We start from the raw sequence: 19,751 nt of genomic DNA on the forward strand, positions 1-19,751 counted from the left end.
ACTGCTCAGTTCCATCTCATTAAACCCTGGCTGACATTTAAGCTGTTAACTGAGCCTGTTTGTGTGCTCTACTGTTTATCATTGCAGATGGGAGCTTGTTTCTCTAAAGTGTTTGATGGCTGTCCACTGAAGATCAACTGTGCCACATCATGGATTCATCCTGACACAAAAGGTAGAAAGGTTGACTAAGGGTCACCAGAGAGTGACAGTCAGGGGTGGGCCATCATGTGCCATGGAGGGCCATCATGTGCCATGGAGGGCCATGTGTATGCAGGTTTTCCTTCCAACTAAACACTTAAACAGGTGATACCACTGATTAACACAACTTCAGCCACAGGAATGTGTTAATCAGTGAAATCACCTGTTAAAGTGTTTGGTTGGAAGGAAAACCTGTAAACACATGGCCTTCCATGGCACATGATTGCCCACTCCTGGTCTAACCCATACAGTGCTGGAGGTCGGTAGATTTATTTCTCACAGATGGTCTCACTGATGTGTACTTTCATGTAGCGATTTATCTGGACAAGAGTACAGCGTATGAATATCTGGCACTACTGACCGGTGTGGAACTTGCCTCATGTACCTTTACAAAATATGTTGAGGTCGCATTACCTCCTCTGCGAGAGAAAGGTGTTTGCATCCCATGGATGTTTTCTGGTCTGCTGAGTCAGGGCTACACAATAGTGAGGGTGTCTTTTACAAGGTGGTGTCCATGGATATCTCTCTTCTGGGCTCTGTGCCATGATATGGCAGTGAGAGGTGTCCAGTGCGCTGGTGCAATGCCAGCTCCACATCAACCACCAGGAAATGTATGAAGTGTTTTTAACTCTGAAGCTTTTTGTCTGGCTCTGACAAGCCAGCATGTTTTGTTGAGGGTGGAAACACAACAGAGGCTTCTTATTTAAACAAGCAGGGAGGGACTCACTTGCTTCCCCTGTTGAAACTGTCTAACTCTTTGTTGCTGTGGTGCAGTGCACATTGCCTTTCTTTCGGGGCCACCCACAGGAATTGTGGCAAATTGGCACTGGGTGTTTGAAAAATGGTTTACAAAATCAGGGATAAAAAAAATAATAAAATAAAAATAGAAGATTGCACTTCCTTTGCTTTGACTGATGAGATGTGAATGGCTGACCCTCATGGTTTATCTGTGCATCCCTCTTGTACCCAGTTCTCTTCAGATGCCTCCAAGGTCACTCTACTTTTGAATGTAGTGTATTTGCCAAAGGTTATCCATGCAGCTTATAGCTCTTTGACATTTGAACTCTTCAGCTTCTGCCCCCTTCTTTTTTAATCTAAGGAGCAAAGGAGTTTGAATAGCCCTTGCCGTGTGTGCGCTTACACATATAGCACTTTTAGCACTCAGGGTATGACCCTTACCGGGTCAAAGCCTTGTCTAAGCAGCAGCTTTCCTGGATTGTGGAGGCGATCTCCATGGCATATTGCAGCAGATTGCTCCATGGGGTTGGAGGCACATTACACAAGGGGCATGGTAGTGTTGTGGTCTTTGTTTAAACAGGTATCTGTGAGTGATATCTATGCTGCAGCCAGTTTGTCAGCACCTCACACATTTGTTCAGTTTTATCATTTTAATGAGAATGCCCCTTCGGTGGCTCATACTGCCCTCTCTGCTTGGTCTGTGATGCACCAGAGTGCAGGATGTTTGATGACTTTGATGTCTGCTCTGCAGGGCGCGAATACATGTGCCATTCTATATGTGTAGAACCGAGTGAATCAACTGAAAGAGAATGAAATGTTATGCGCATAACTCGGGTTCCCTGAAAGAGAGGAAAGAGGTACATGACTCGGTTGCCCAACCTGGCAGCTGGGCTTGGTGAAGAGCAGCTATCGAACTGAGGAATGACTGTGGTGACATATGCTTATATGTGTGGGTGGCGTTTGATATACTGTTCCACAGGTCATTTGTATTTAAAAGTGTGAATAGAGGGGTCTTCAGTCAGCCACATTTGATGTGTTGTACCTTATTCCTCTCCTTTAGGGAACAAACGTTACATACATAACTTTTCAGGGTTTTTTATTTTTTTGTTTTTTTTTTCTTTCTAGACCAGTACCTAATCTTTGGGACTGAAGATGGTATCTATACACTGAATCTCAATGAGTTGCATGAAGCCACAATGGAGCAGGTAAAATCAATCCCTATGACTCTTTTCACAACCAATGTGTGAAGAGAACTTAGGTTGTGAAACTCTGAAGTGCATTGACAAGTAATAATCAATGTCCCTCTTCTTGATAACATTCTGATTTGTGTAAAAAACTTTTTGTAACATATTTGGACCAAGTAAAAGCATTATCAACTGGTGTGCATTCAGTTGAACTTGTTCATGCTCATTCATGGCCCCCCTTGCTCAAGGCTACATCAGTGGTGGAAATCAGAGATAGCAGTGCTTAATGACTCTCAACAGCTAGATATGGTTCGATGATCAAATCATCAGCTATCCATTCAAAAGCTTGCTTTTCTTATGTCGTGAGGAAAGGGAACTTGGAATCTAATTCAGATTTATTTATTGGATACATATATTTTCACATTTCCACTGATGTTTTTATTCATCTACTAACAACATGTGTCCAACTATATGGTGATGGTATTATCTTCAATTCCCTATATAGCTGTTCCCAAGGAAGTGTACATGGCTATACGTTATCAACAACAACCTGATGTCTTTATCAGGTAAGTGAGGATCGTACAACAGCCCCCTGCTTAACTGACCTCTGCCATAACTTACTGCTTCTCTGTCCTGGCTGCCTATGAGGGCACAATGGTCACTCCATTTCTGCAGTTCGAAAATAAATGTTTCTTTTGTTTGCCATCAGAGAGCCAAAGAGCTGTGAACTCACAAGTCACACGTTACTATAGAGCCTGCTCAGATATATTGATCTTTTGTTGCAAAGTATTCGTCGTTGTCCTCGTTCTCGTCCTCTGCTTATTCGGTTGGTCCAGGTTGCGGGGGCAGCAGCCTCAGCAAGGAAGCCTAGACTGCCCTCTCCCCAGCCACTTCCACCAGCTCTTCTGGGGGAATCGCATGGCGTTCCCAGGGCAGACGAGAGATATAATCCCTCCAGTCCTGGGTCGTCCCTGAGGCCTCTTCCCGGACGGACATGCCTAGAACACCTCCTGAGGGAGGCGTCCAGGAGGCTTCCTCACCAGATACGCGAACCATCTCAACTGACTCCTCTCGACATGGAGGAGCAGCGGCTCTACTCTGAGTCTCTCCCGAATGACTGAGCTTCTCACCCTATCTCTAAGGGACAGCCCAGCCACCCTGTGTCCACCAAGACAGTCCCACAACATCCAGAGCCTTGCGATAATCAGGGCGGATCTCATCCACCCCTCACCCCTGGAGCTCTGCCACCGCAGAGTTGCTTAACTGCCTCAGCGACTTTTGCTCCTATTTCCCCAGTTGACGTCAGCAGCCTCCCTTCCCTACTGTAAACAATAAACAGTGTGGGCAAGCGGTCAAAGCTCTGCCTGAGGTGGGAGTTGAAGACCATCCTGACAGGTTCTTCCACCAGACATTCCCAGCAAACCCTCACCACTCGTTTGGGCCTACCAGGTCTGTGTGGCACCTTCCCCTGCCACCTGATTCAACTCACCACCAGAGGGTGATCAGTTGACAGCTCAGCTCCTCTTTTCACCTGAGTGTCCAGAACATACAGTTGCAGGTCAGATGGTACGACTATAAAATCGATCATAGACCTATGACCTAGAATGTCCTGGTGCCACGTGCATCGATGGGCATTTTTATGTTTGAACATGGTGTTAGTAATGGACAAACTGCGACTTGCACAGAAGTCCCATAACTGCATAACTCCAGCGAAGGAGAGAGTCCAACCTCTCTCAAGGACTTGGGTTCCGAACCCGGAGGTATGTGTCAAGGTGAGGCCGACTAGATCTATCCGGTAACGCTCAACCTCTTCCACCAGTTCTGGCTCCTTCCCCACCAGTGAGGTGACATTCCATGTCCCAAAAGCCAGCTTCCATGTCTGGAGATCAGACAGCCAAAGCCCCTGCCTTGGTCTGCTCCCCTAACCACAAAGCACCGGATCCTTCCGGTTCCTCCTGCAGGTGGTGGGTCCACGAGGGCACGGCCGGACCCCATGGGCTAAGGCCCGACCAGGCACTCGCCAATGGGCCCCTACCCAGGCCTGGCTCCAGGGTGGGGCCCCGGTGTCCCTCCGCTGAGTACACAGATTCTTAGCTGTCTCTACCATGAAGAGTCAGCAAAGCACTCTCATTTTAAAATCAAATATGATTTGTATTTTAATAATAAGAAATTCCATTAATCTTTAGAAAGCTCAAATAATGTTTAATTTGAAAGCAAACTGCCAAGGCTTGGCTGCCCTAATAGGCAAAACCTTTCCTCAGTTAAACAGTTCAGGATGGAGTGACAAAGTTTGTGATACACTCAGTATTACTTTCAGCAGTTAGCCCCTTTGATAAACTTAACCTTTGTTCTCTTCTCTTCCTTTGGACACTGTCCGTCCTCCCCTCACCTGGCTTGATTTGACATTCTACTAACTGGCTTACTGGCTTCATCAGAAGGTAATCATGCTTCACACCATCGTCACACTTTTGTTTTTACCACTGTTCACATCTAACCTTTCTAAATGTGAAAGCTGCTTCATTGGATCCAGGATTTGTCCAGCTCATATAGTTGAATGTATGATGGTGATGAAAAGTTCCTGTCTGCCTACCCACCGTGTTTACCCATGAAGCTGTTGTTTGAATATTCTGTGTTTTACTGTAGGGAAAACCTTCCAGCTATATTCCCATAATCTCATCGGGCTGTTCGAGCAGCTGAAGAAGCCTGGCCTAGCTGCTCAATTTCAGACTCACCGGTTCCCAGACAAAATTTTACCCAGGTGGGACCAACCAGCTTTCTTGCTCTGAATCTTAACATTGTCTGACTTCAGTTTGCTTTTTTTTATTTTTTTTTAGCAACACCATATGTTAAACTACTTGTGTGAAGGTCACAGCTCTGCATGTCTGGGCATTGATACACCCCCACTCTGCAGGCCATACATTTTCATTCCTTGTTGCTGGTCTTTGCTGTCCACCAACATTACAAACAAGCAAATGGTAGCAGAAAGGAGAGAAAGTGGATAACTCCCCTCATTCTCAATATCATCAGCACGGTTTTATCTCCTCAGGAGGTTCGCCTTGACAACTAAGATCCCAGACACTAAGGGCTGCCACAAATGCTGCATTGGTGAGTTGCCCCAACCTTTTTGTTGTATTTACATATCATCCATCATTTCCAAGTGTGTCAAAAAGGAATATCTCCTCATAACTCCTATAGTGTTTTAGTAGTCATAATTGCATGACTTTCATGCTATGCACTCATTTCACTCTTGTGTATTATGCACAGCTGTACTTCCTGACTTCTTTCCCATCTGTTTCAAAGTGAGGAACCCCTACACAGGCCACAAGTATCTCTGTGGAGCACTGCAGTCAGGGATTGTTCTTTTGCAGTGGTATGAGCCCATGCAAAGGTTTATGCTCATCAAGGTCAGTTGACTATTTTTCCCAGAAAAACATTTTTCAACAATTTTGCAGATTCCCTCTGATAGTGCTAAATCACGATAAATAAAGGAAACTGAAAAAGCTGAATTGTCTTATGGTCTTAAACTCAACTTGTTGTGTCTCAAAGGGATTTAAAATTGAAATGATCACAGAACTAAAGTAATATTTCTGGAGAAATTCATTAAAATACCATCTCTGCCCCCAGTTTTAATGGATTCTTCTTGGCCCCCTATTACCCTTCAGTTTAAATAAAAACATCTTAAAATGTATTTGTCCCATTTTCCAATAAAATTGTCAGAGTTGTTGTCATAATCCCGCTTATTGACAAGCAAAACAGCAGTTGCTGGTGAAGACATTATGTTGAGGTACTTGTCTTCCTTTTCTTAATATCTGCCCTTTACTTGTTTATTTCTTACATTTGGCAAATGATGATGAGTCAAATTTTTTTTGTTTGTTTTTATTTTTATTTTCAACTTTTATCTCCTACGGCAGCACTTTGACTTCCCTCTTCCCAGCCCACTGAAGGTGTTTGAGATGTTGGTGGTCCCTGAGCAGGAGTATCCTCTTGTGTGTGTGGCCATCAGCCAGGGCACTGAACCTGGCCAGGTGGTCCGCTTTGAGACCATCAACCTCAACTCCTGCTCCTCGTGGTTCACTGAGATGGGCACAAGTGAGTCCAGTATTTTTTAGTCTTTCAGTCCCTCCCTCAGTCCATAATGGCAGTCTCAGTCCAGCTATTAGTTTGAGTCACTGTGAGTCCGTCATTAACTTGATAAGAATATTGTCTTAATTTATGTTTTACCTTCAGTAATACATGTTATCTTATATGATTAAATATGAATTCTCCCAACAGCTAATCAGCAGGTGGATGCAATCCATGTCACCCAGCTGGAGAGAGACACTGTGCTGGTCTGTTTGGACCGTGAGTACAATGCCAAGTTATGGTCATTTCATCATCACACAAATTCTACTCTTTACTGGTCTATTCAAATATTGATGTACATTAATGAGATTAATTCTCAGAACCTTAATACATTTCCTCTCTAGAAAATTTGAAGATTGTTAATCTCCAAGGCAGATTGAAGTCCAACAAGAAGCTTGCATCTGAGCTCAGTTTTGACTTTTGCATTGGATCTGTTGGTAAGATTTCAGAAAGCTCTTCCTGTTACCTGGATGAACAAAAAGTAATTCTAAGGAGAATAGGTAATTTGAAAACCTTGAAGGCAAATCAAGATTCAGTCTTTTGTCAATCAGCAATCAAGAAGTTGTTTTCTAGTGAAATGAATATCAGTTATTCATGATTGATTTAGAAAAGAGTTGTTTGTCCATTTAAACTAAATTGGTTTATATTATAGATCTTGTCTCTGTTGTGACAGTGTGCCTTCAGGACAGTGTCCTGGCCTTTTGGAAACACGGCATGCAGGGGAAGAGCTTCAAGTCTAACGAGGTAAAATACCCTGTAAGGGCAGGTTTAATCTCTATATAACACAGAAAACCAAGCCATTATGTTTTGGGGTTTTCAGTTGCTTTAATTGTCCCATTTTTATTATCGTGTTACCTCTGTAATGACTCTAGGGAATTGAGTCAAATTTAGCTAAACATTCGCTTGGACTAGAATGAATTGTAAAGATTTTTCAGGAACATGTTGAAATTTTATTCAAATAGTATTCAACATTCACTGGGTCTCAAGGATGACCTGAAATATTTTATTGATCCAATGTCACTGTCATGGACACACATGACATTTTTAGTAATGTCTTGTGTTATTGAGGACATTAACATTTAATTTCAGTTCCTCGCATAATCTTCAGTTTGAGGCTTGTACATTGTACATTGTTTGTGACCCTAACACCAAGGAGGTCAAGCCGATTCCCCAAAATAGTCCTGACAGACCTGGACTATGTGGACGACATCACCCTGCTCTCTAACCATGTGGAAGAAGCACAGTAGCTTCTGAACAGAGTGGAGTCAGAGTGTGCCAAGGTTGGCCTTCAGCTAAATGTCAAGAAAACTGAGGTTATCACCTATAACATTCCATCAGAACATCCTCCTCTCACAACAACAGAAGGTGCTGCTCTGAAGGAGGTGAAGGACTTCAAGTACCTGGGCTCATGGGTCATCTCAACTGAGCAAGATCTCTAAGTGAGGAAAGCACTTGCATGGAGAGCCCTGAACAGCATGGCAGGTGTATAGAACACCAACCTCCCCAGAAAAATGAAACTCAGTTTCTCCTGTGCATCGGTAGAGTCTGTTCTCCTATATGGCAGTGAATGCTGGACTCTGAAAACAATCCTGCAGAAGTCAGAGAGATGAAAGCATTCAGTTTTTATGAAAAGAGATACAGCAATCGGGGGCACTATTTAAAAAACTTGCTATGTCAGATGTGGTCCTACAGCATGTAGATAAAACACCAGGTCTGTTTGCCAAGTCTGTCCCTGGCCCAGCTTGACAGTTCTCCCATAACAAGGATTTTTGAAATGTCAGCTGCCCTACAAAATTTATGCTCAGTCATAAACCCTAACAGGCAGCAGCACTAAATAATTCAGCCTTTGTCTTCTTATGATTCCTCTCAAAAGGCAAAGGCATTGAACAGGGGATCTTATCCATTCGCACTCCTGTGGGAGCTTCCCTGAACACCCGAGACCTTGGTCTCATCGGCAGTCTGTGAAAAGATGTTGATATTGGGGAAAGACATGCGTTGGAAATGTAAACAGTCGACCCAGCAACAAAGTCACAAATAGTTTTACAGGACATCTTTGCTAAAGGAATTCTATAAATACAAAATTAGATTTTATGTCTTTTTGAGTGACGGGCGGTGAGGTTCATGGCTGGTGAGGCACTGACTTCATCACATCAGATCTGTAAAATATGAAAAAAAAACTGCATTTAATAATAAAAACAGAAAAAAAAATGTTCTCCATGTTTTGGCTTCTGTCTGCCATAGCTTCTTCAGCGCTTTGGATACTTTAGCGTTAACCTCATGCTTCGATTGAAAATCCAATTTAGAAAATTGTTTTAGCTTAGAAATTGAATCCTCCATTGTGACATTACGGCCACTCAGGAGGAAAAAAAAAAATTACTGAATGACTGCACTTGACTTTCCTTACAGTAAATTGTAGCTCGCTGTCACTTATTCTGCAGCGGAGCGGAGGAGGCGCAAGCAGAATCCCTGGGCTCACTAGCGCCTCCTCCATGAGGCAGGAGAACTGGGTGCCTCACCCGGCACCTTTTCGCAGCCGTTTTATGATGGCTCAGCACAAGAAACACGTTACACACACATACAGTTTTCGACAAAAACACTATGCATTATATTCACCAGCTAAACTATAGAAATGTAGTTTATATAGCAAAAGTATTTGAACATTTTAATAGTGACACAGAAAGAGACAGCAATACGGGCTCACTGCGTAGCATGCAGCACAGTTAGCCGAGTCATTGCGCAGTCCCTGGTGAGGCTCAGCTGCTTGGTGCCTCACCGCATGTCTCTTCTCAGTATTTGAACGATAAATATGAAAAATCAGTGATTTTGAATAAAAAATAACTTAAAACTGGTTTGGTTAAAAGCAAAATAACTTTCTAGTACAAATCAAAGGATAAATACAATAATTACTTCTTTTTTTTTCCAATTTACATTTTTTTCTTTCCATGATGACAGGTGAGGCACGGCCTCACTTGCCTCCCCTGACCACACGTCACTGGTCTTTTTGTTACCAAGTTCACTATTCAATTCCAAAATTGAAGAGCATCAATGCCATTGCAAGGCAAAAATGGCAAGATTTAAATACTTGTTTGATATATGGTCCTCTGGTGAAACTATCCCACCAGCATGACTCATTATAATCATAATAATCTGCACTTGAGGTAAACTGATAACCACTTGTGTTTTCCCATCACAGGTGACTCAGGAGATTTCTGATCCAAGCAGAGTTTTCCGCCTCCTGGGATCTGACAGGTTGGTCCAGATATATTTTCACTTAATCTATGTGATTACACCTGAGTGATCAAATGAAAGAACATAGACCTCAGAAGGGATTTAAAAATATCTCTTACTGTTGGAAGAAATAAATATTTTACAAAGGAAGTGCTCCTTTCTGCCATTGATTGGCAACTGGCTGTCAGATGATTTTAAATCATCAAATTTTTTTTTGTTTTTAATTTGCTCATCTGTACAAAATGACAATTTCATACATAATTTAGAACCTTTACCCTGAAAACATGTTAATTGAGTTAAAAGGATTGTGTAACTTGAACTAACAAATAGGCAATATATATTTGGTTGGTGGAGACAACAGATATTGTGTCTGTAGGCCACCGTGCCACACATATGAATAGTAACAATGCAAATTCTGCTACATTTCATAAAAACAAATGTGAACAAAGTCGGCTCAAAAGCTATGTAAAATAAAAACATCATCTGCTTGATCCTGAACACACTGATTTGGGGTGGAAAACCTGGAACTACGGGCTCATGCTCCTCAAATTACAGCAAAAAAAAGAAAGAAAGTACAATTAAGATAAAATTAAGCAGCTGCATTGAAAATAGAATTTGGGTAATAAATACATTAAGTACACACTTGGTACTCACTTAATGGAAAGACTGGCATTTCCTTTCAGTCATGGTTTTTGGATGTCTTGTGATATGGCCGTCACTTAAATTTGCAAGCAGTTTTTACAATTTTAGTGTCAGCTGATTCCTCTCATGCATCTTTATCTTATTCATAGATGAGAAAGTTGACTCAGATTTATATGTGGAAGCAAACATTGTCAGCCCATAAAAGACAAGTTTCTTAATTAAATTGTGCATCTCTGTGCATGCCACTCAAAAGTCACCAACAGACTACCTAAGTTGAAAGGCATCACTGACCAGGGAGCCTTTTGTGGCTTCATCTTACGAGGGGACACATACAAAAGCAATGATTGCCTTTGGGATAGAGTCGTCTTGAAATCTGGATGTGTAGCCGGCCCATAGCTGTTGATGAAATCCAACATGGGGTCTGTCATTCGTTCCTGTTCCCGTGTTTTTGTTTTTTTTTTGGGGGGGGGGGGGACTTATTTTTTATTTGACACATACATACAGACATACATACAAACACAAACTCAACAACACAGGAGATGTATATTACATGCAGTTACACTTGCTTGAAGCTCTTTGAAGTCTTTTCCTTTCTCTATCCTCTTTTCGTTGACTAGATCTTTGTAATTATCGGTCAGTATTCATGTACTTAATAAGTCATATTTCCGTAGTCCAATCCACATCCATGTTCCATTATACTTTACCATTATTCAACCTTAGTACGAGCCCTTTACAGATGAGAAAAACAACAATACAAAATACGAGTCCTGAGGGAAAATAAAAACAACAATTCAAAAGGAAAGAAAGAAAAAAGAAAGGAAAGTGAATACACTGCTATATGAATAGAATAAAAATAAAATAAGATAAAAATGGAGGCAACTAGAGTTCTGGCATTGCCTGCACTATTAATGACCATCTCTCATCAAACAGGTTTGTTTTCAACTGTAGTTTTGCTGTGATTTTCTCCATGATAAACACATTTTTTACCCTGTCTCTCCATTGCGTTATGCTTGGAGGCTGCTGTTTCAACCAGGAAGCTGTTATCATTTTTGCTATCAGGCTTGCGTGACTCCTCTTTTGAGGTAGAAAAATTCTGTGCAACAGCCATTGACTCTGATCCATGATTTGGGATTTTTATGAACAATTTTTACCCAGTTTATAAATGTTGAATGAAATCCAAAAACCTCCAATGTTTAATACAAGAAGTTCCACTTCACACAGTCAAATGCCTTTTGTGCGTCTAGGCTAAGCAGCATGGTAGGTTGGCGATTGTTTTTAGGTCATGATATAAGATTTTATGTTCCCCTGATATTATTAGCTCCTTGTCTCCCCAGGTTAAACCCAGTTTGATTAATTTAATTATACTCGATGTTGTTGCATTCTCTGTGCTAGTGTGCTTGTTAATATTTTTATATCATTACAGAGCAAGCTGACAGGTCTATATCCCTCACATGAAGTCGGATCTTTGCCCTCCTTATGTTGCACGGAAATTACGGCTTCTGACCAAGTTCCTGGAGGGTTTCCTTTTGACAGAGCATAGTTAAAAACCTTGCACAAAACTGGTGTAATCTCCTCTGCAAAACATTTATAACATTCTCCATGGAAGCCATCTGTACCTGGCGATATGTTACCTTTAGGGGTTTTTATAGTGTCAGTTATTTCTTGTGATGAAATTGGTTTTATCATTTCAGATGCTTCCTCTGGTTAATGCTGGTAACCATAGTTTTTTGAAGAATTCTTGCGTTTTGGTCTCAGTGAGATTAGACTCCGAGTCATTGTATACATTTTTATAATATTCTGCAAAGGCTGGGATGTCTTATTTTTGTGATTATTCTATTTCTTTGAACTTTTTGCAGTTGAAATGCCAGTAACTGACTTGCTTTGTTACCCATCTCATAATATCTTTGATTCGTAAAACAGAGCTCCTTCTGCTTTATATGTTAAGAGTTCATCTAACTCACGCCTAATTTTTTTAAATTCAAGGAGAATGGAGCTGTTTGATGTCCTTTTATGTTCTCCAACTCTCTGATTTGGCTTTCTAGTTAGGGCCTGAGCCTGAAGGTACTTTAGGCAAAGACCCTATTATGTTTTTTTCCTTGCTGTTTCAATCAAGCTTTTTCCCAATCTGGATGTTATTTCTGTTATTAGGGCCTGAGCCTGAAGGTACTTCACTTCTTCCGATTATGTTTGCTCAGCAGAGCAACACATGAGCAGCACTAAAAACACACACTAAACAGTGTCCCAGCCCCCCCAACACCCATGAGGCAGCTCGGCCAGACGGCCCGGAGCCGGTTTTCACATAGACACCCATTCAAAACCTGGTACTAGACTGTTCTTGCTGTTAATGAGTGCGCGCAATATGTGCATAATGTGCATAATGTAATTTCACCTCCTGAACATGCATGAAATTCGCTGAAATTCGGTGCATTTGTCCGGTCTGGCGACACATTTATTAATCTAAAAAAAAAAAGCAACCAAAAATTCTATAGCGCCACCTACGGAGCCACACAACTAAAAGATAATTTAAAGATAATTTGCAGCGCTATAACTCCTCCCATGAATGTCCCACAAACATGGGACCACCACCGTTGGACTCGTCTCATGAAGCCGAACAATTGATACACCCTGACCCCTCACCTATGTACAACAGAATGTCCACAAATTGGACAAAACTGTCAAAATGAGCACTTTTTTTGGCCCCTGAACAAAATCTATCTCCCCCTAAGGCATTAATGGTATTGCTTCCAAACTTTGGCAGATTACGCTCCCAAATGTGCTGATCAAACGATATTAATTTTCGTTGTAATAAGTCACTCGCTCTCCATTTTACAAGCCATCAAATTTGGGGAGACACATTTTACGTTTACAATGGATGTCTATGGGGGGACCATGTCCTCTCAGGGTACATACTGTCAAACAAACACTTCTCACGTCTACACTATACATCCCACAGCTTTATAAAACACACCACTGGATTTCTGACAAAAATCCCTACAAAAATATGATATTTTGTGTCACTTTTGACCAATGTATGCTGACTTATTCAGCTTTTACACACTAAAAACTGGTTAATCCTCCTTTGCTCTCCACTCTAGCACAGAGAGACAGAGTGCAGCGGGGGAGGGGTTCTTAAAGGGCCAGCTGTCAGCTCTGCACTCACTCTGATCAGACTCAGGCTTTGAACTCCTAAACTACAAGGCCTACAGATTTGGCAAATACACCATTGGATTCGGGCCGGCGTCAACTACGCGGCCATAGGCCCTAACAATGCTGCTTGTTTTCCCTCTTATGACTGCTTTTTCTCCCTCCCACAAAATTGATGGTGAGTCCTCACCATTGTCATTTATTTGAAAATATTCCTTTAAATGTTGCTTTAGTTCTTCGATTATCTTTTCATCTGATAGGATCGACACATTGAGTCTCCAGTACCTAAAGAAGGATTCCCTGCCCAGCTCAAGAGAAAGTGTGATGGGGGCGTGGTCACTTTCAGTTATAGACTCTATACTACACTTCCTGACTTTGTGTATGTGTTGTTTTGACACACAGAAAAAGTCTATTCTCGAGTAACTACCAGGTGGGTCAGAAAAGAAAGTAAAGTCCTTGCCTTTAGGATTATTATGTCTCCATGGATCGAGTTCTAATTCTTTTATAACATTATTTAGTACTCTGGATTTTTTTTGTATTTGGTCCCTTCTCTGATGGCAATCTGTCTAATTTACCATCCTGTACAGTATTAAAATCCCCCGCCATTATTATCATCCCTTTTTATTAGCTATGTTTTTGAAGAATGTTTCATTCTCCTCATTTGGGGCATAGATGTTTAATATCGAAATAGTCATTTCTCCTATTGTGCCAACCACCATAATATATCTTCCCATAACATCTTTAATCACTTTCTCTGCAAAAAAAGGTAAAGATTTATTAATTAGTATGGCCACCCCCCTTTTCTTGCCATATAAAGTATGGAAAACTTGGTTTACCCATTCCCTTCTCAGTTTTTTATTTTCATTCTCACTCAGGTGAGTTTCTTGTTTTAGTGCAATTGGACATTGTAGTTTCTTCAATTGACTCAATATTTTTTCCTCTTAATGGGACGATTTAAACCATGCACATTATAAGAAACAAGGTTCAACCTATTCATGATACGCCAATATTACCGATTCCTGTTCCCCGCCGACGGGTCCCTTCTCTGGTATGGGTCCCCTCGCTGAGTCTGTATCTTCAATTCTTCTTTTTTTGTTGTTGTTGACTTTCGTTGTCAATTTTCCTTGACTTTGGCCTGCTTTCCATTGTTAATGATGTTTAAAAGAGCTAGTTTTAATTGGTTTCTTCGAGAGCTAACTTTTTATGTTGTGTTATCCAACATGGTCCCACTGGAAGTCTGTTCCTGTGTTTTTAGTGTAGTGAAGGGTGCCTGCTGCTTGATATGTTTGTCTCACACAAGTCCAGTTTCCATCCATTTGGCTGCTGTGCTTATCTTACATCTGATTGTATATGGCGGCCATCTCAGCCTGTTTGGTCAGGCTTGGTAACAAGACCATTGGGGCAAACAATCTTGTTTTCTGAAGGGGCACTGCAAAATATGCTCCCACAGGTGGTACAGGTTCTTTCTTGGGACTTACCCTTGGTACTTTTGCCTTTGCCAACCCCCTTTTGTTCCTGAGTGTCTTCATACCTTTTCTGTGAGTCCAGCTTGTATGCTGTAAACAACAGCATGGGCGACTGCAGTGTTGTTATATGTAACTTGCCTAACTGTCTGTTTTGAGAAAACACAGCAACTTCTGTCCTTCGGATGAGCTTTTATTCCAAACATGCATTCAGTTAAAGAATGAGTGGTTTGGCCTTCATAGCAGTTGAAATATCATATATTGGATGCCTGAGAGTTTGGTTTGTGACATCTGCAACACAGGAGAATAATAATGACATCAACTAATAAAGGATATTGGTTACATGACTAATAATGTCATACTATCAAATAACCACAAGAGGTCAAGGCAAGGACTAAAATGTATTTCCAATATGGCACTGTCTCAGTCAAAGTTGCCTGACCAAGTGACGCTATCGGGAGGTGCTTGGTATGCTGCAGAGCTCAAAGACTCCCCACACCAGTATTAACCTGTCAGACAAAGATCACCCCAACTCAGAAATACAGTCAAGAAACTGATAGCAACAGAAAGACAACTGTAAGCACCAAAGCTGGGCTGCTTCTTGCTCATTGACTGGGCTTCAAGCCTCGTGGTTTTCTTTAGTAGTCTGGTAATCACCATCTACACCCAGTATGTGACAGTTATAGCACCATGAACATAATATCGGGTATGATTTATGATGAATTACTTGTCAATGGAACATAATGTTGTAATAACAAATATACTTGGAGAAAGCTTGAAGAACTTGGCAGGCAAGTGAGAGAATTAACTATCCACAGGTTAACGCAATAACTGAACAACCTGGAGTAGCTAACCGCATATTAACCATGGCTGTCAAAGCAGAGGCTTTTCCACTGGATTGTTCATATAACAAAACCACATACCTTCAGGTGTACAGGTTGAAGGGCCTGACTGTTGCCCTTAGAATCAGGGGTCATTTCACCACCTCTTGGGCAGCATTGAGGGGTGTGTCTCTTGATGACATTTGTGTAGCCACTACCTGGGCCTTGACATGCGCCTTTGCAGGATTTTACAGGGTTACAAGTGATTGCAACTGCTGTTCTATCTCTGTAAAGTAGGTGTGGAATTCCTCATTACCTTGTTGGTATTCGTAATCCGGAGTTATGCGCTGCCGCTGGCAGTCAGTAAGAATAGAATAGAATGAAAGTTATGTATGTAACTGGGGTTGTATGAATTGACTGTCAGAGTTCTTTGTTGCTCAGAATCTTGGGGAGAAGACTCATGCCATTCTCAGGATGTATGGTTATTTACTCTTGTGTCTGACCCTTGTGTCATCCTTGGTCATGTGTGACTCTGTTGGTATTACAACTCGACCTGCGCATGCTCTAGAGGGGATTTGTGTAGTGTTACACACTACCTCTGGCAGTCGTTCAGAATTCATAGAACTGTAGTTACATACATAAATGGCATGCATCCTCGTGGCCATCGGTGTCAAGTAGGAAATTGTGTCCTGAATCCAGCAATGTAGTTTGGGAAGTGATGAGACTTCTAGTTTAGAAGTAAGAAGCCTCAGGCTGACGAAAAGTCTTAGTGCAGAGCTGAGAGCTGTGCTTTTAAGCACCCCTCCCCCACCCTGTTTGCTGCCTGTGACTTTCAAAGTCAAATTGAGTTTTAAAGTGGCAGACGTGAAAAGAAAGAAAGAAACTTAACAGTTTCAATAGGGTTTTCACCCCAAAGTTCCCTTGGGCTCAGGCCCTAATTATGTTTCTCAGCTCTCCACTCCAAAGTAAAACGAGTACTCTTTTAAAATGATATTAGATTCAGGTACATGTATTGGTCTTCAGGGATTGGTAAAGAAAATGTAATCTGCCTCTGTCATGGTAATCCCCTAAATTGGAAGCAATGTCAGACCAATAATGGAAAAAGAGAGAACTGTCAATTCTGTCCAGTATCAGGCTATGAACAGTCGAAAACTCCACAGTTTTCAGATCTATTTAAAACATAGAAAATTTGTGTCTCTTCAAAACTTTCAAATCACAGAATGTTTTATGCTTTTGTCTTAGCGCCAGCTGTGTACATTATGTTTTCAGGTTGTTCGTGCATCTATTCATCCAAATTCTTGATAATGCAATTTAATTTTGCACAAATGACCTCTGGAAAATGAGGATGAGCTATAACAATTTCAGTGGTCAAATATCACTGTTGCCACATATGAACATGATATTCCAGGAACTTCTTAGAATATCTCATTAGATTTATCAGCAACATCCACTAAGACTTAAGGAAATGAAATGAAAAGATTTTGGAGGTGAATGGTTAAGGTCATTGTGACAGGTATATAACTGCTAAGAATGGATGACACGGCCCTAAAACTGATATCACGATATTTCAGGAAATTTTCACGATAATATTCTTGACAATTTCTGTAGTTTGTGAAAAATAGCTCATATTGATACTCAGATTCTGTCTCATACATTATGACAAATAAATAAATAAATAAACCACCAGATCCAAACTGCATTACATAGTTTGCATAAGAGTTTTAAGTGTCTATTAAAACAAAGCAAAAATTCCCTTTGATTCTTTGGCTGAGTTTGACATTCATATTCTATATGAAATAATTTAGCAAAATTATATATACCACGTGTGAAGTACACTGCATGCACTGGCTTGCTGCTGGGCTCTCCTCTTGGATTTTTTTTAACTTTTCCTAATGGACAAAGTGTTTTTTTCAGATGGCTGAATAAGTACATCAAATTTTCACTTTCGGCTAGTCTCACTAATGACTGTGGTTTGAGCCCCATCTGCTCTTTTAAAAACTTTATATTTCCACATCATCAAGGTGTCTCCATTTTTAGGTATTAATGACCACCATAAAACATTAGTTTCCATACACCATCCACCTTACAATGCAGTTTCTTATGATGATACTTGGGCATGTATTCAATTATTGAAGTTATTACTGCGCTGCGACTAGCTTTGCAGAAAGTAGGCTGACTTGTTGCTGAGACACAGCAGGATATGATTTGGTAGAAAAGGTCACAGTGAGCATGATAATCTCCCAGAGGTGCATCTCAATTAGTGATGATGGATGGATAGAGTCAACCCGCTAGTCACTTCGAGTGAATCTTCTCTCTGCCCAATCCTACATGGTTTATTCACCACTTGCTGGGCATCGCTAGCCTGATTTAAGTGTGTCTCCATGCCTCTGAAATTTCATCTAAGGATTGTAGCTTCCCTGCTTACCTGTCACCCACACGGGATGGAAAGCACCTGAAGATCCTGTCACTACTGTCACTTGATGGTCATTGAATGTGACATTAAACCTTTCAACAATGCTGTCAGCAGACTCTCATCTGATAATGCTCCTTTCATGCCTGTGTTTTTAGCAGTAAATTAGAAAATTTTTTCACTGTATATACATATTTTTAGAGAACAGCTATAGAAGTTAACAGCCACCCCCATTCATTTTAAATGGTTTAAAAATGTTCGCAGACAGTTGGTCCTGTCATGCAACTGATCTATTTAAAAGAAAACAATTATTATTAATTATTTGCAGTTGTGAGTTGTTCTAATTAGTACATGAAAAGTGATGAAACCCAGTCAGTCTGGATGCCTTTTCTCTTAGATGTTCAATGATTGGATGGAACCATGGACTTTATAAGAAAATCAACTAGTATGTATTAGGTTTATTCCTATTGGTCATCTTGAGCAATGATCATACACACTTTGATAAGCCCCTGCCCCATTACAGCATGTTTTTATATACATAATATTTCACTTGATATTGAATATGTGTGTATTTGGTTTATATTTGATCTACTCACTAAAATACATGTAAAGCCAAAAGAAGGTAAAAATTCACTTCATTTCCACAAAGCACACTAACAACAGTAAAGCTATACAGGGAGAAATGCTGCCACCGACAGACTACAGACAGTTGGGATTTGACCCCATGTTTCAGTTTTCTCTGGGACATAGGATTGTGGTGACATTTGGTGTGAATGTTTAAGCTCTGCTTGCTGGGAGTGTAGCACAAAGGTCAGGCAGCTACTTGCTACAAAAGGATAGAGGCCTAACAGTCCACCATGACATACTTCAAAATTCTCATCCTCTTCATCAGACTTCATCTCTGCCCTGATGGCCCTGTGCAACTCTAAATTCTCGTTTTTAGTAAGTAACAGATAATGAGATAATTACAAACTTGTCATGTTAAGTCTAAGTGGTGCATTCACATCTGAGAGTGAAGAAACGGTGCCTCACTTGGGGAGTGTTTTCACTGGCTCACTGTGGCTCAGGTTGGGTGGTGTCGGGTCATTGCGACTCGGTACGGATGTGTTTCCACTAGCACTGGGTACCACGTCAGCGTGAGTGGACTCACCGGCCGAGAGTTCCCTGGCATAATTTGTGTGCGACACGACAACAACAATGGACGACATGGATTCAGCGTGATGCCTGTTGCTTGGTCAGTGGTTTTTGCTTAGACTAAAAGTAAGGGAGGCTAGACGGGCAAGGCTTCAAGCAGCGAAACAGAACACCCAAGAAAAGTATAAAAGACTATACCAAGCATTCGACTAGTATTCTGCTGGGGCTAAGATGGTACGAAGTAGACAACGTAAGCGGGTAAGTTACCCTGTTAACACCCCGCTATGCGTTTACGTCACGTTTTAGTCCCCGCTAAGCTCGCTTGAAACCCCAGCGGAGCAGGGACCAAAATGGTAATGGCTAGTACTGTGTTTGGGCCAGTGGAAATGGGGCCAAACTGACCCGACCCGAGCCAAAGTGAGCCAGTGGAAACACGCCCTTGGTGACGCATGTCTGGTTTAAAAAAAAAGAGAGCGAAAGAGAGAGAAAAAGTGTTTTAAAGACATACACAAAATATCTATTCGTAGATATGGCAATATCTATAAGTATCTTCATAATGAGGTTACTGCTGAGATTCTTAAACCTGTGAAACTGCCTGGATTTAAGTAAAATGTGAATTTCTTACTGTTCTTAGAAGTTTTCTATGCTGAATGTAAATTTCCATTAA

General features: G+C 41.2%; 1 protein-coding gene across 6 annotated transcripts in view; it reads left to right on the plus strand.

Moving 5' to 3' along the window:
• The window catches only part of map4k5 (mitogen-activated protein kinase kinase kinase kinase 5), a 57,863-nt gene that overhangs the window by 36,470 nt on the left and 1,642 nt on the right, over positions 1 to 19,751 (plus strand). For all 6 annotated transcript variants that reach the window (XM_086183460.1, XM_086183462.1, XM_086183463.1 and 3 more), the window contains 11 exons: positions 88 to 172; positions 2,062 to 2,141; positions 2,626 to 2,686; positions 4,764 to 4,878; positions 5,167 to 5,225; positions 5,421 to 5,524; positions 6,032 to 6,209; positions 6,393 to 6,461; positions 6,587 to 6,679; positions 6,916 to 6,986; positions 9,436 to 9,491. In XM_086183460.1, coding sequence (XP_086039586.1) covers positions 88 to 172; positions 2,062 to 2,141; positions 2,626 to 2,686; positions 4,764 to 4,878; positions 5,167 to 5,225; positions 5,421 to 5,524; positions 6,032 to 6,209; positions 6,393 to 6,461; positions 6,587 to 6,679; positions 6,916 to 6,986; positions 9,436 to 9,491 — 971 coding nt within the window. The remainder of the gene's footprint in view (positions 1 to 87; positions 173 to 2,061; positions 2,142 to 2,625; positions 2,687 to 4,763; positions 4,879 to 5,166; positions 5,226 to 5,420; positions 5,525 to 6,031; positions 6,210 to 6,392; positions 6,462 to 6,586; positions 6,680 to 6,915; positions 6,987 to 9,435; positions 9,492 to 19,751) is intronic.

This window comes from Aulostomus chinensis, chromosome 17 (assembly GCF_037954235.1).
Source record: "Aulostomus chinensis isolate RoL2024-O1b breed Wild chromosome 17, RoL_Achi_v1.0, whole genome shotgun sequence".
Classification (NCBI taxonomy): Eukaryota; Metazoa; Chordata; class Actinopteri; order Syngnathiformes; family Aulostomidae; genus Aulostomus; species Aulostomus chinensis.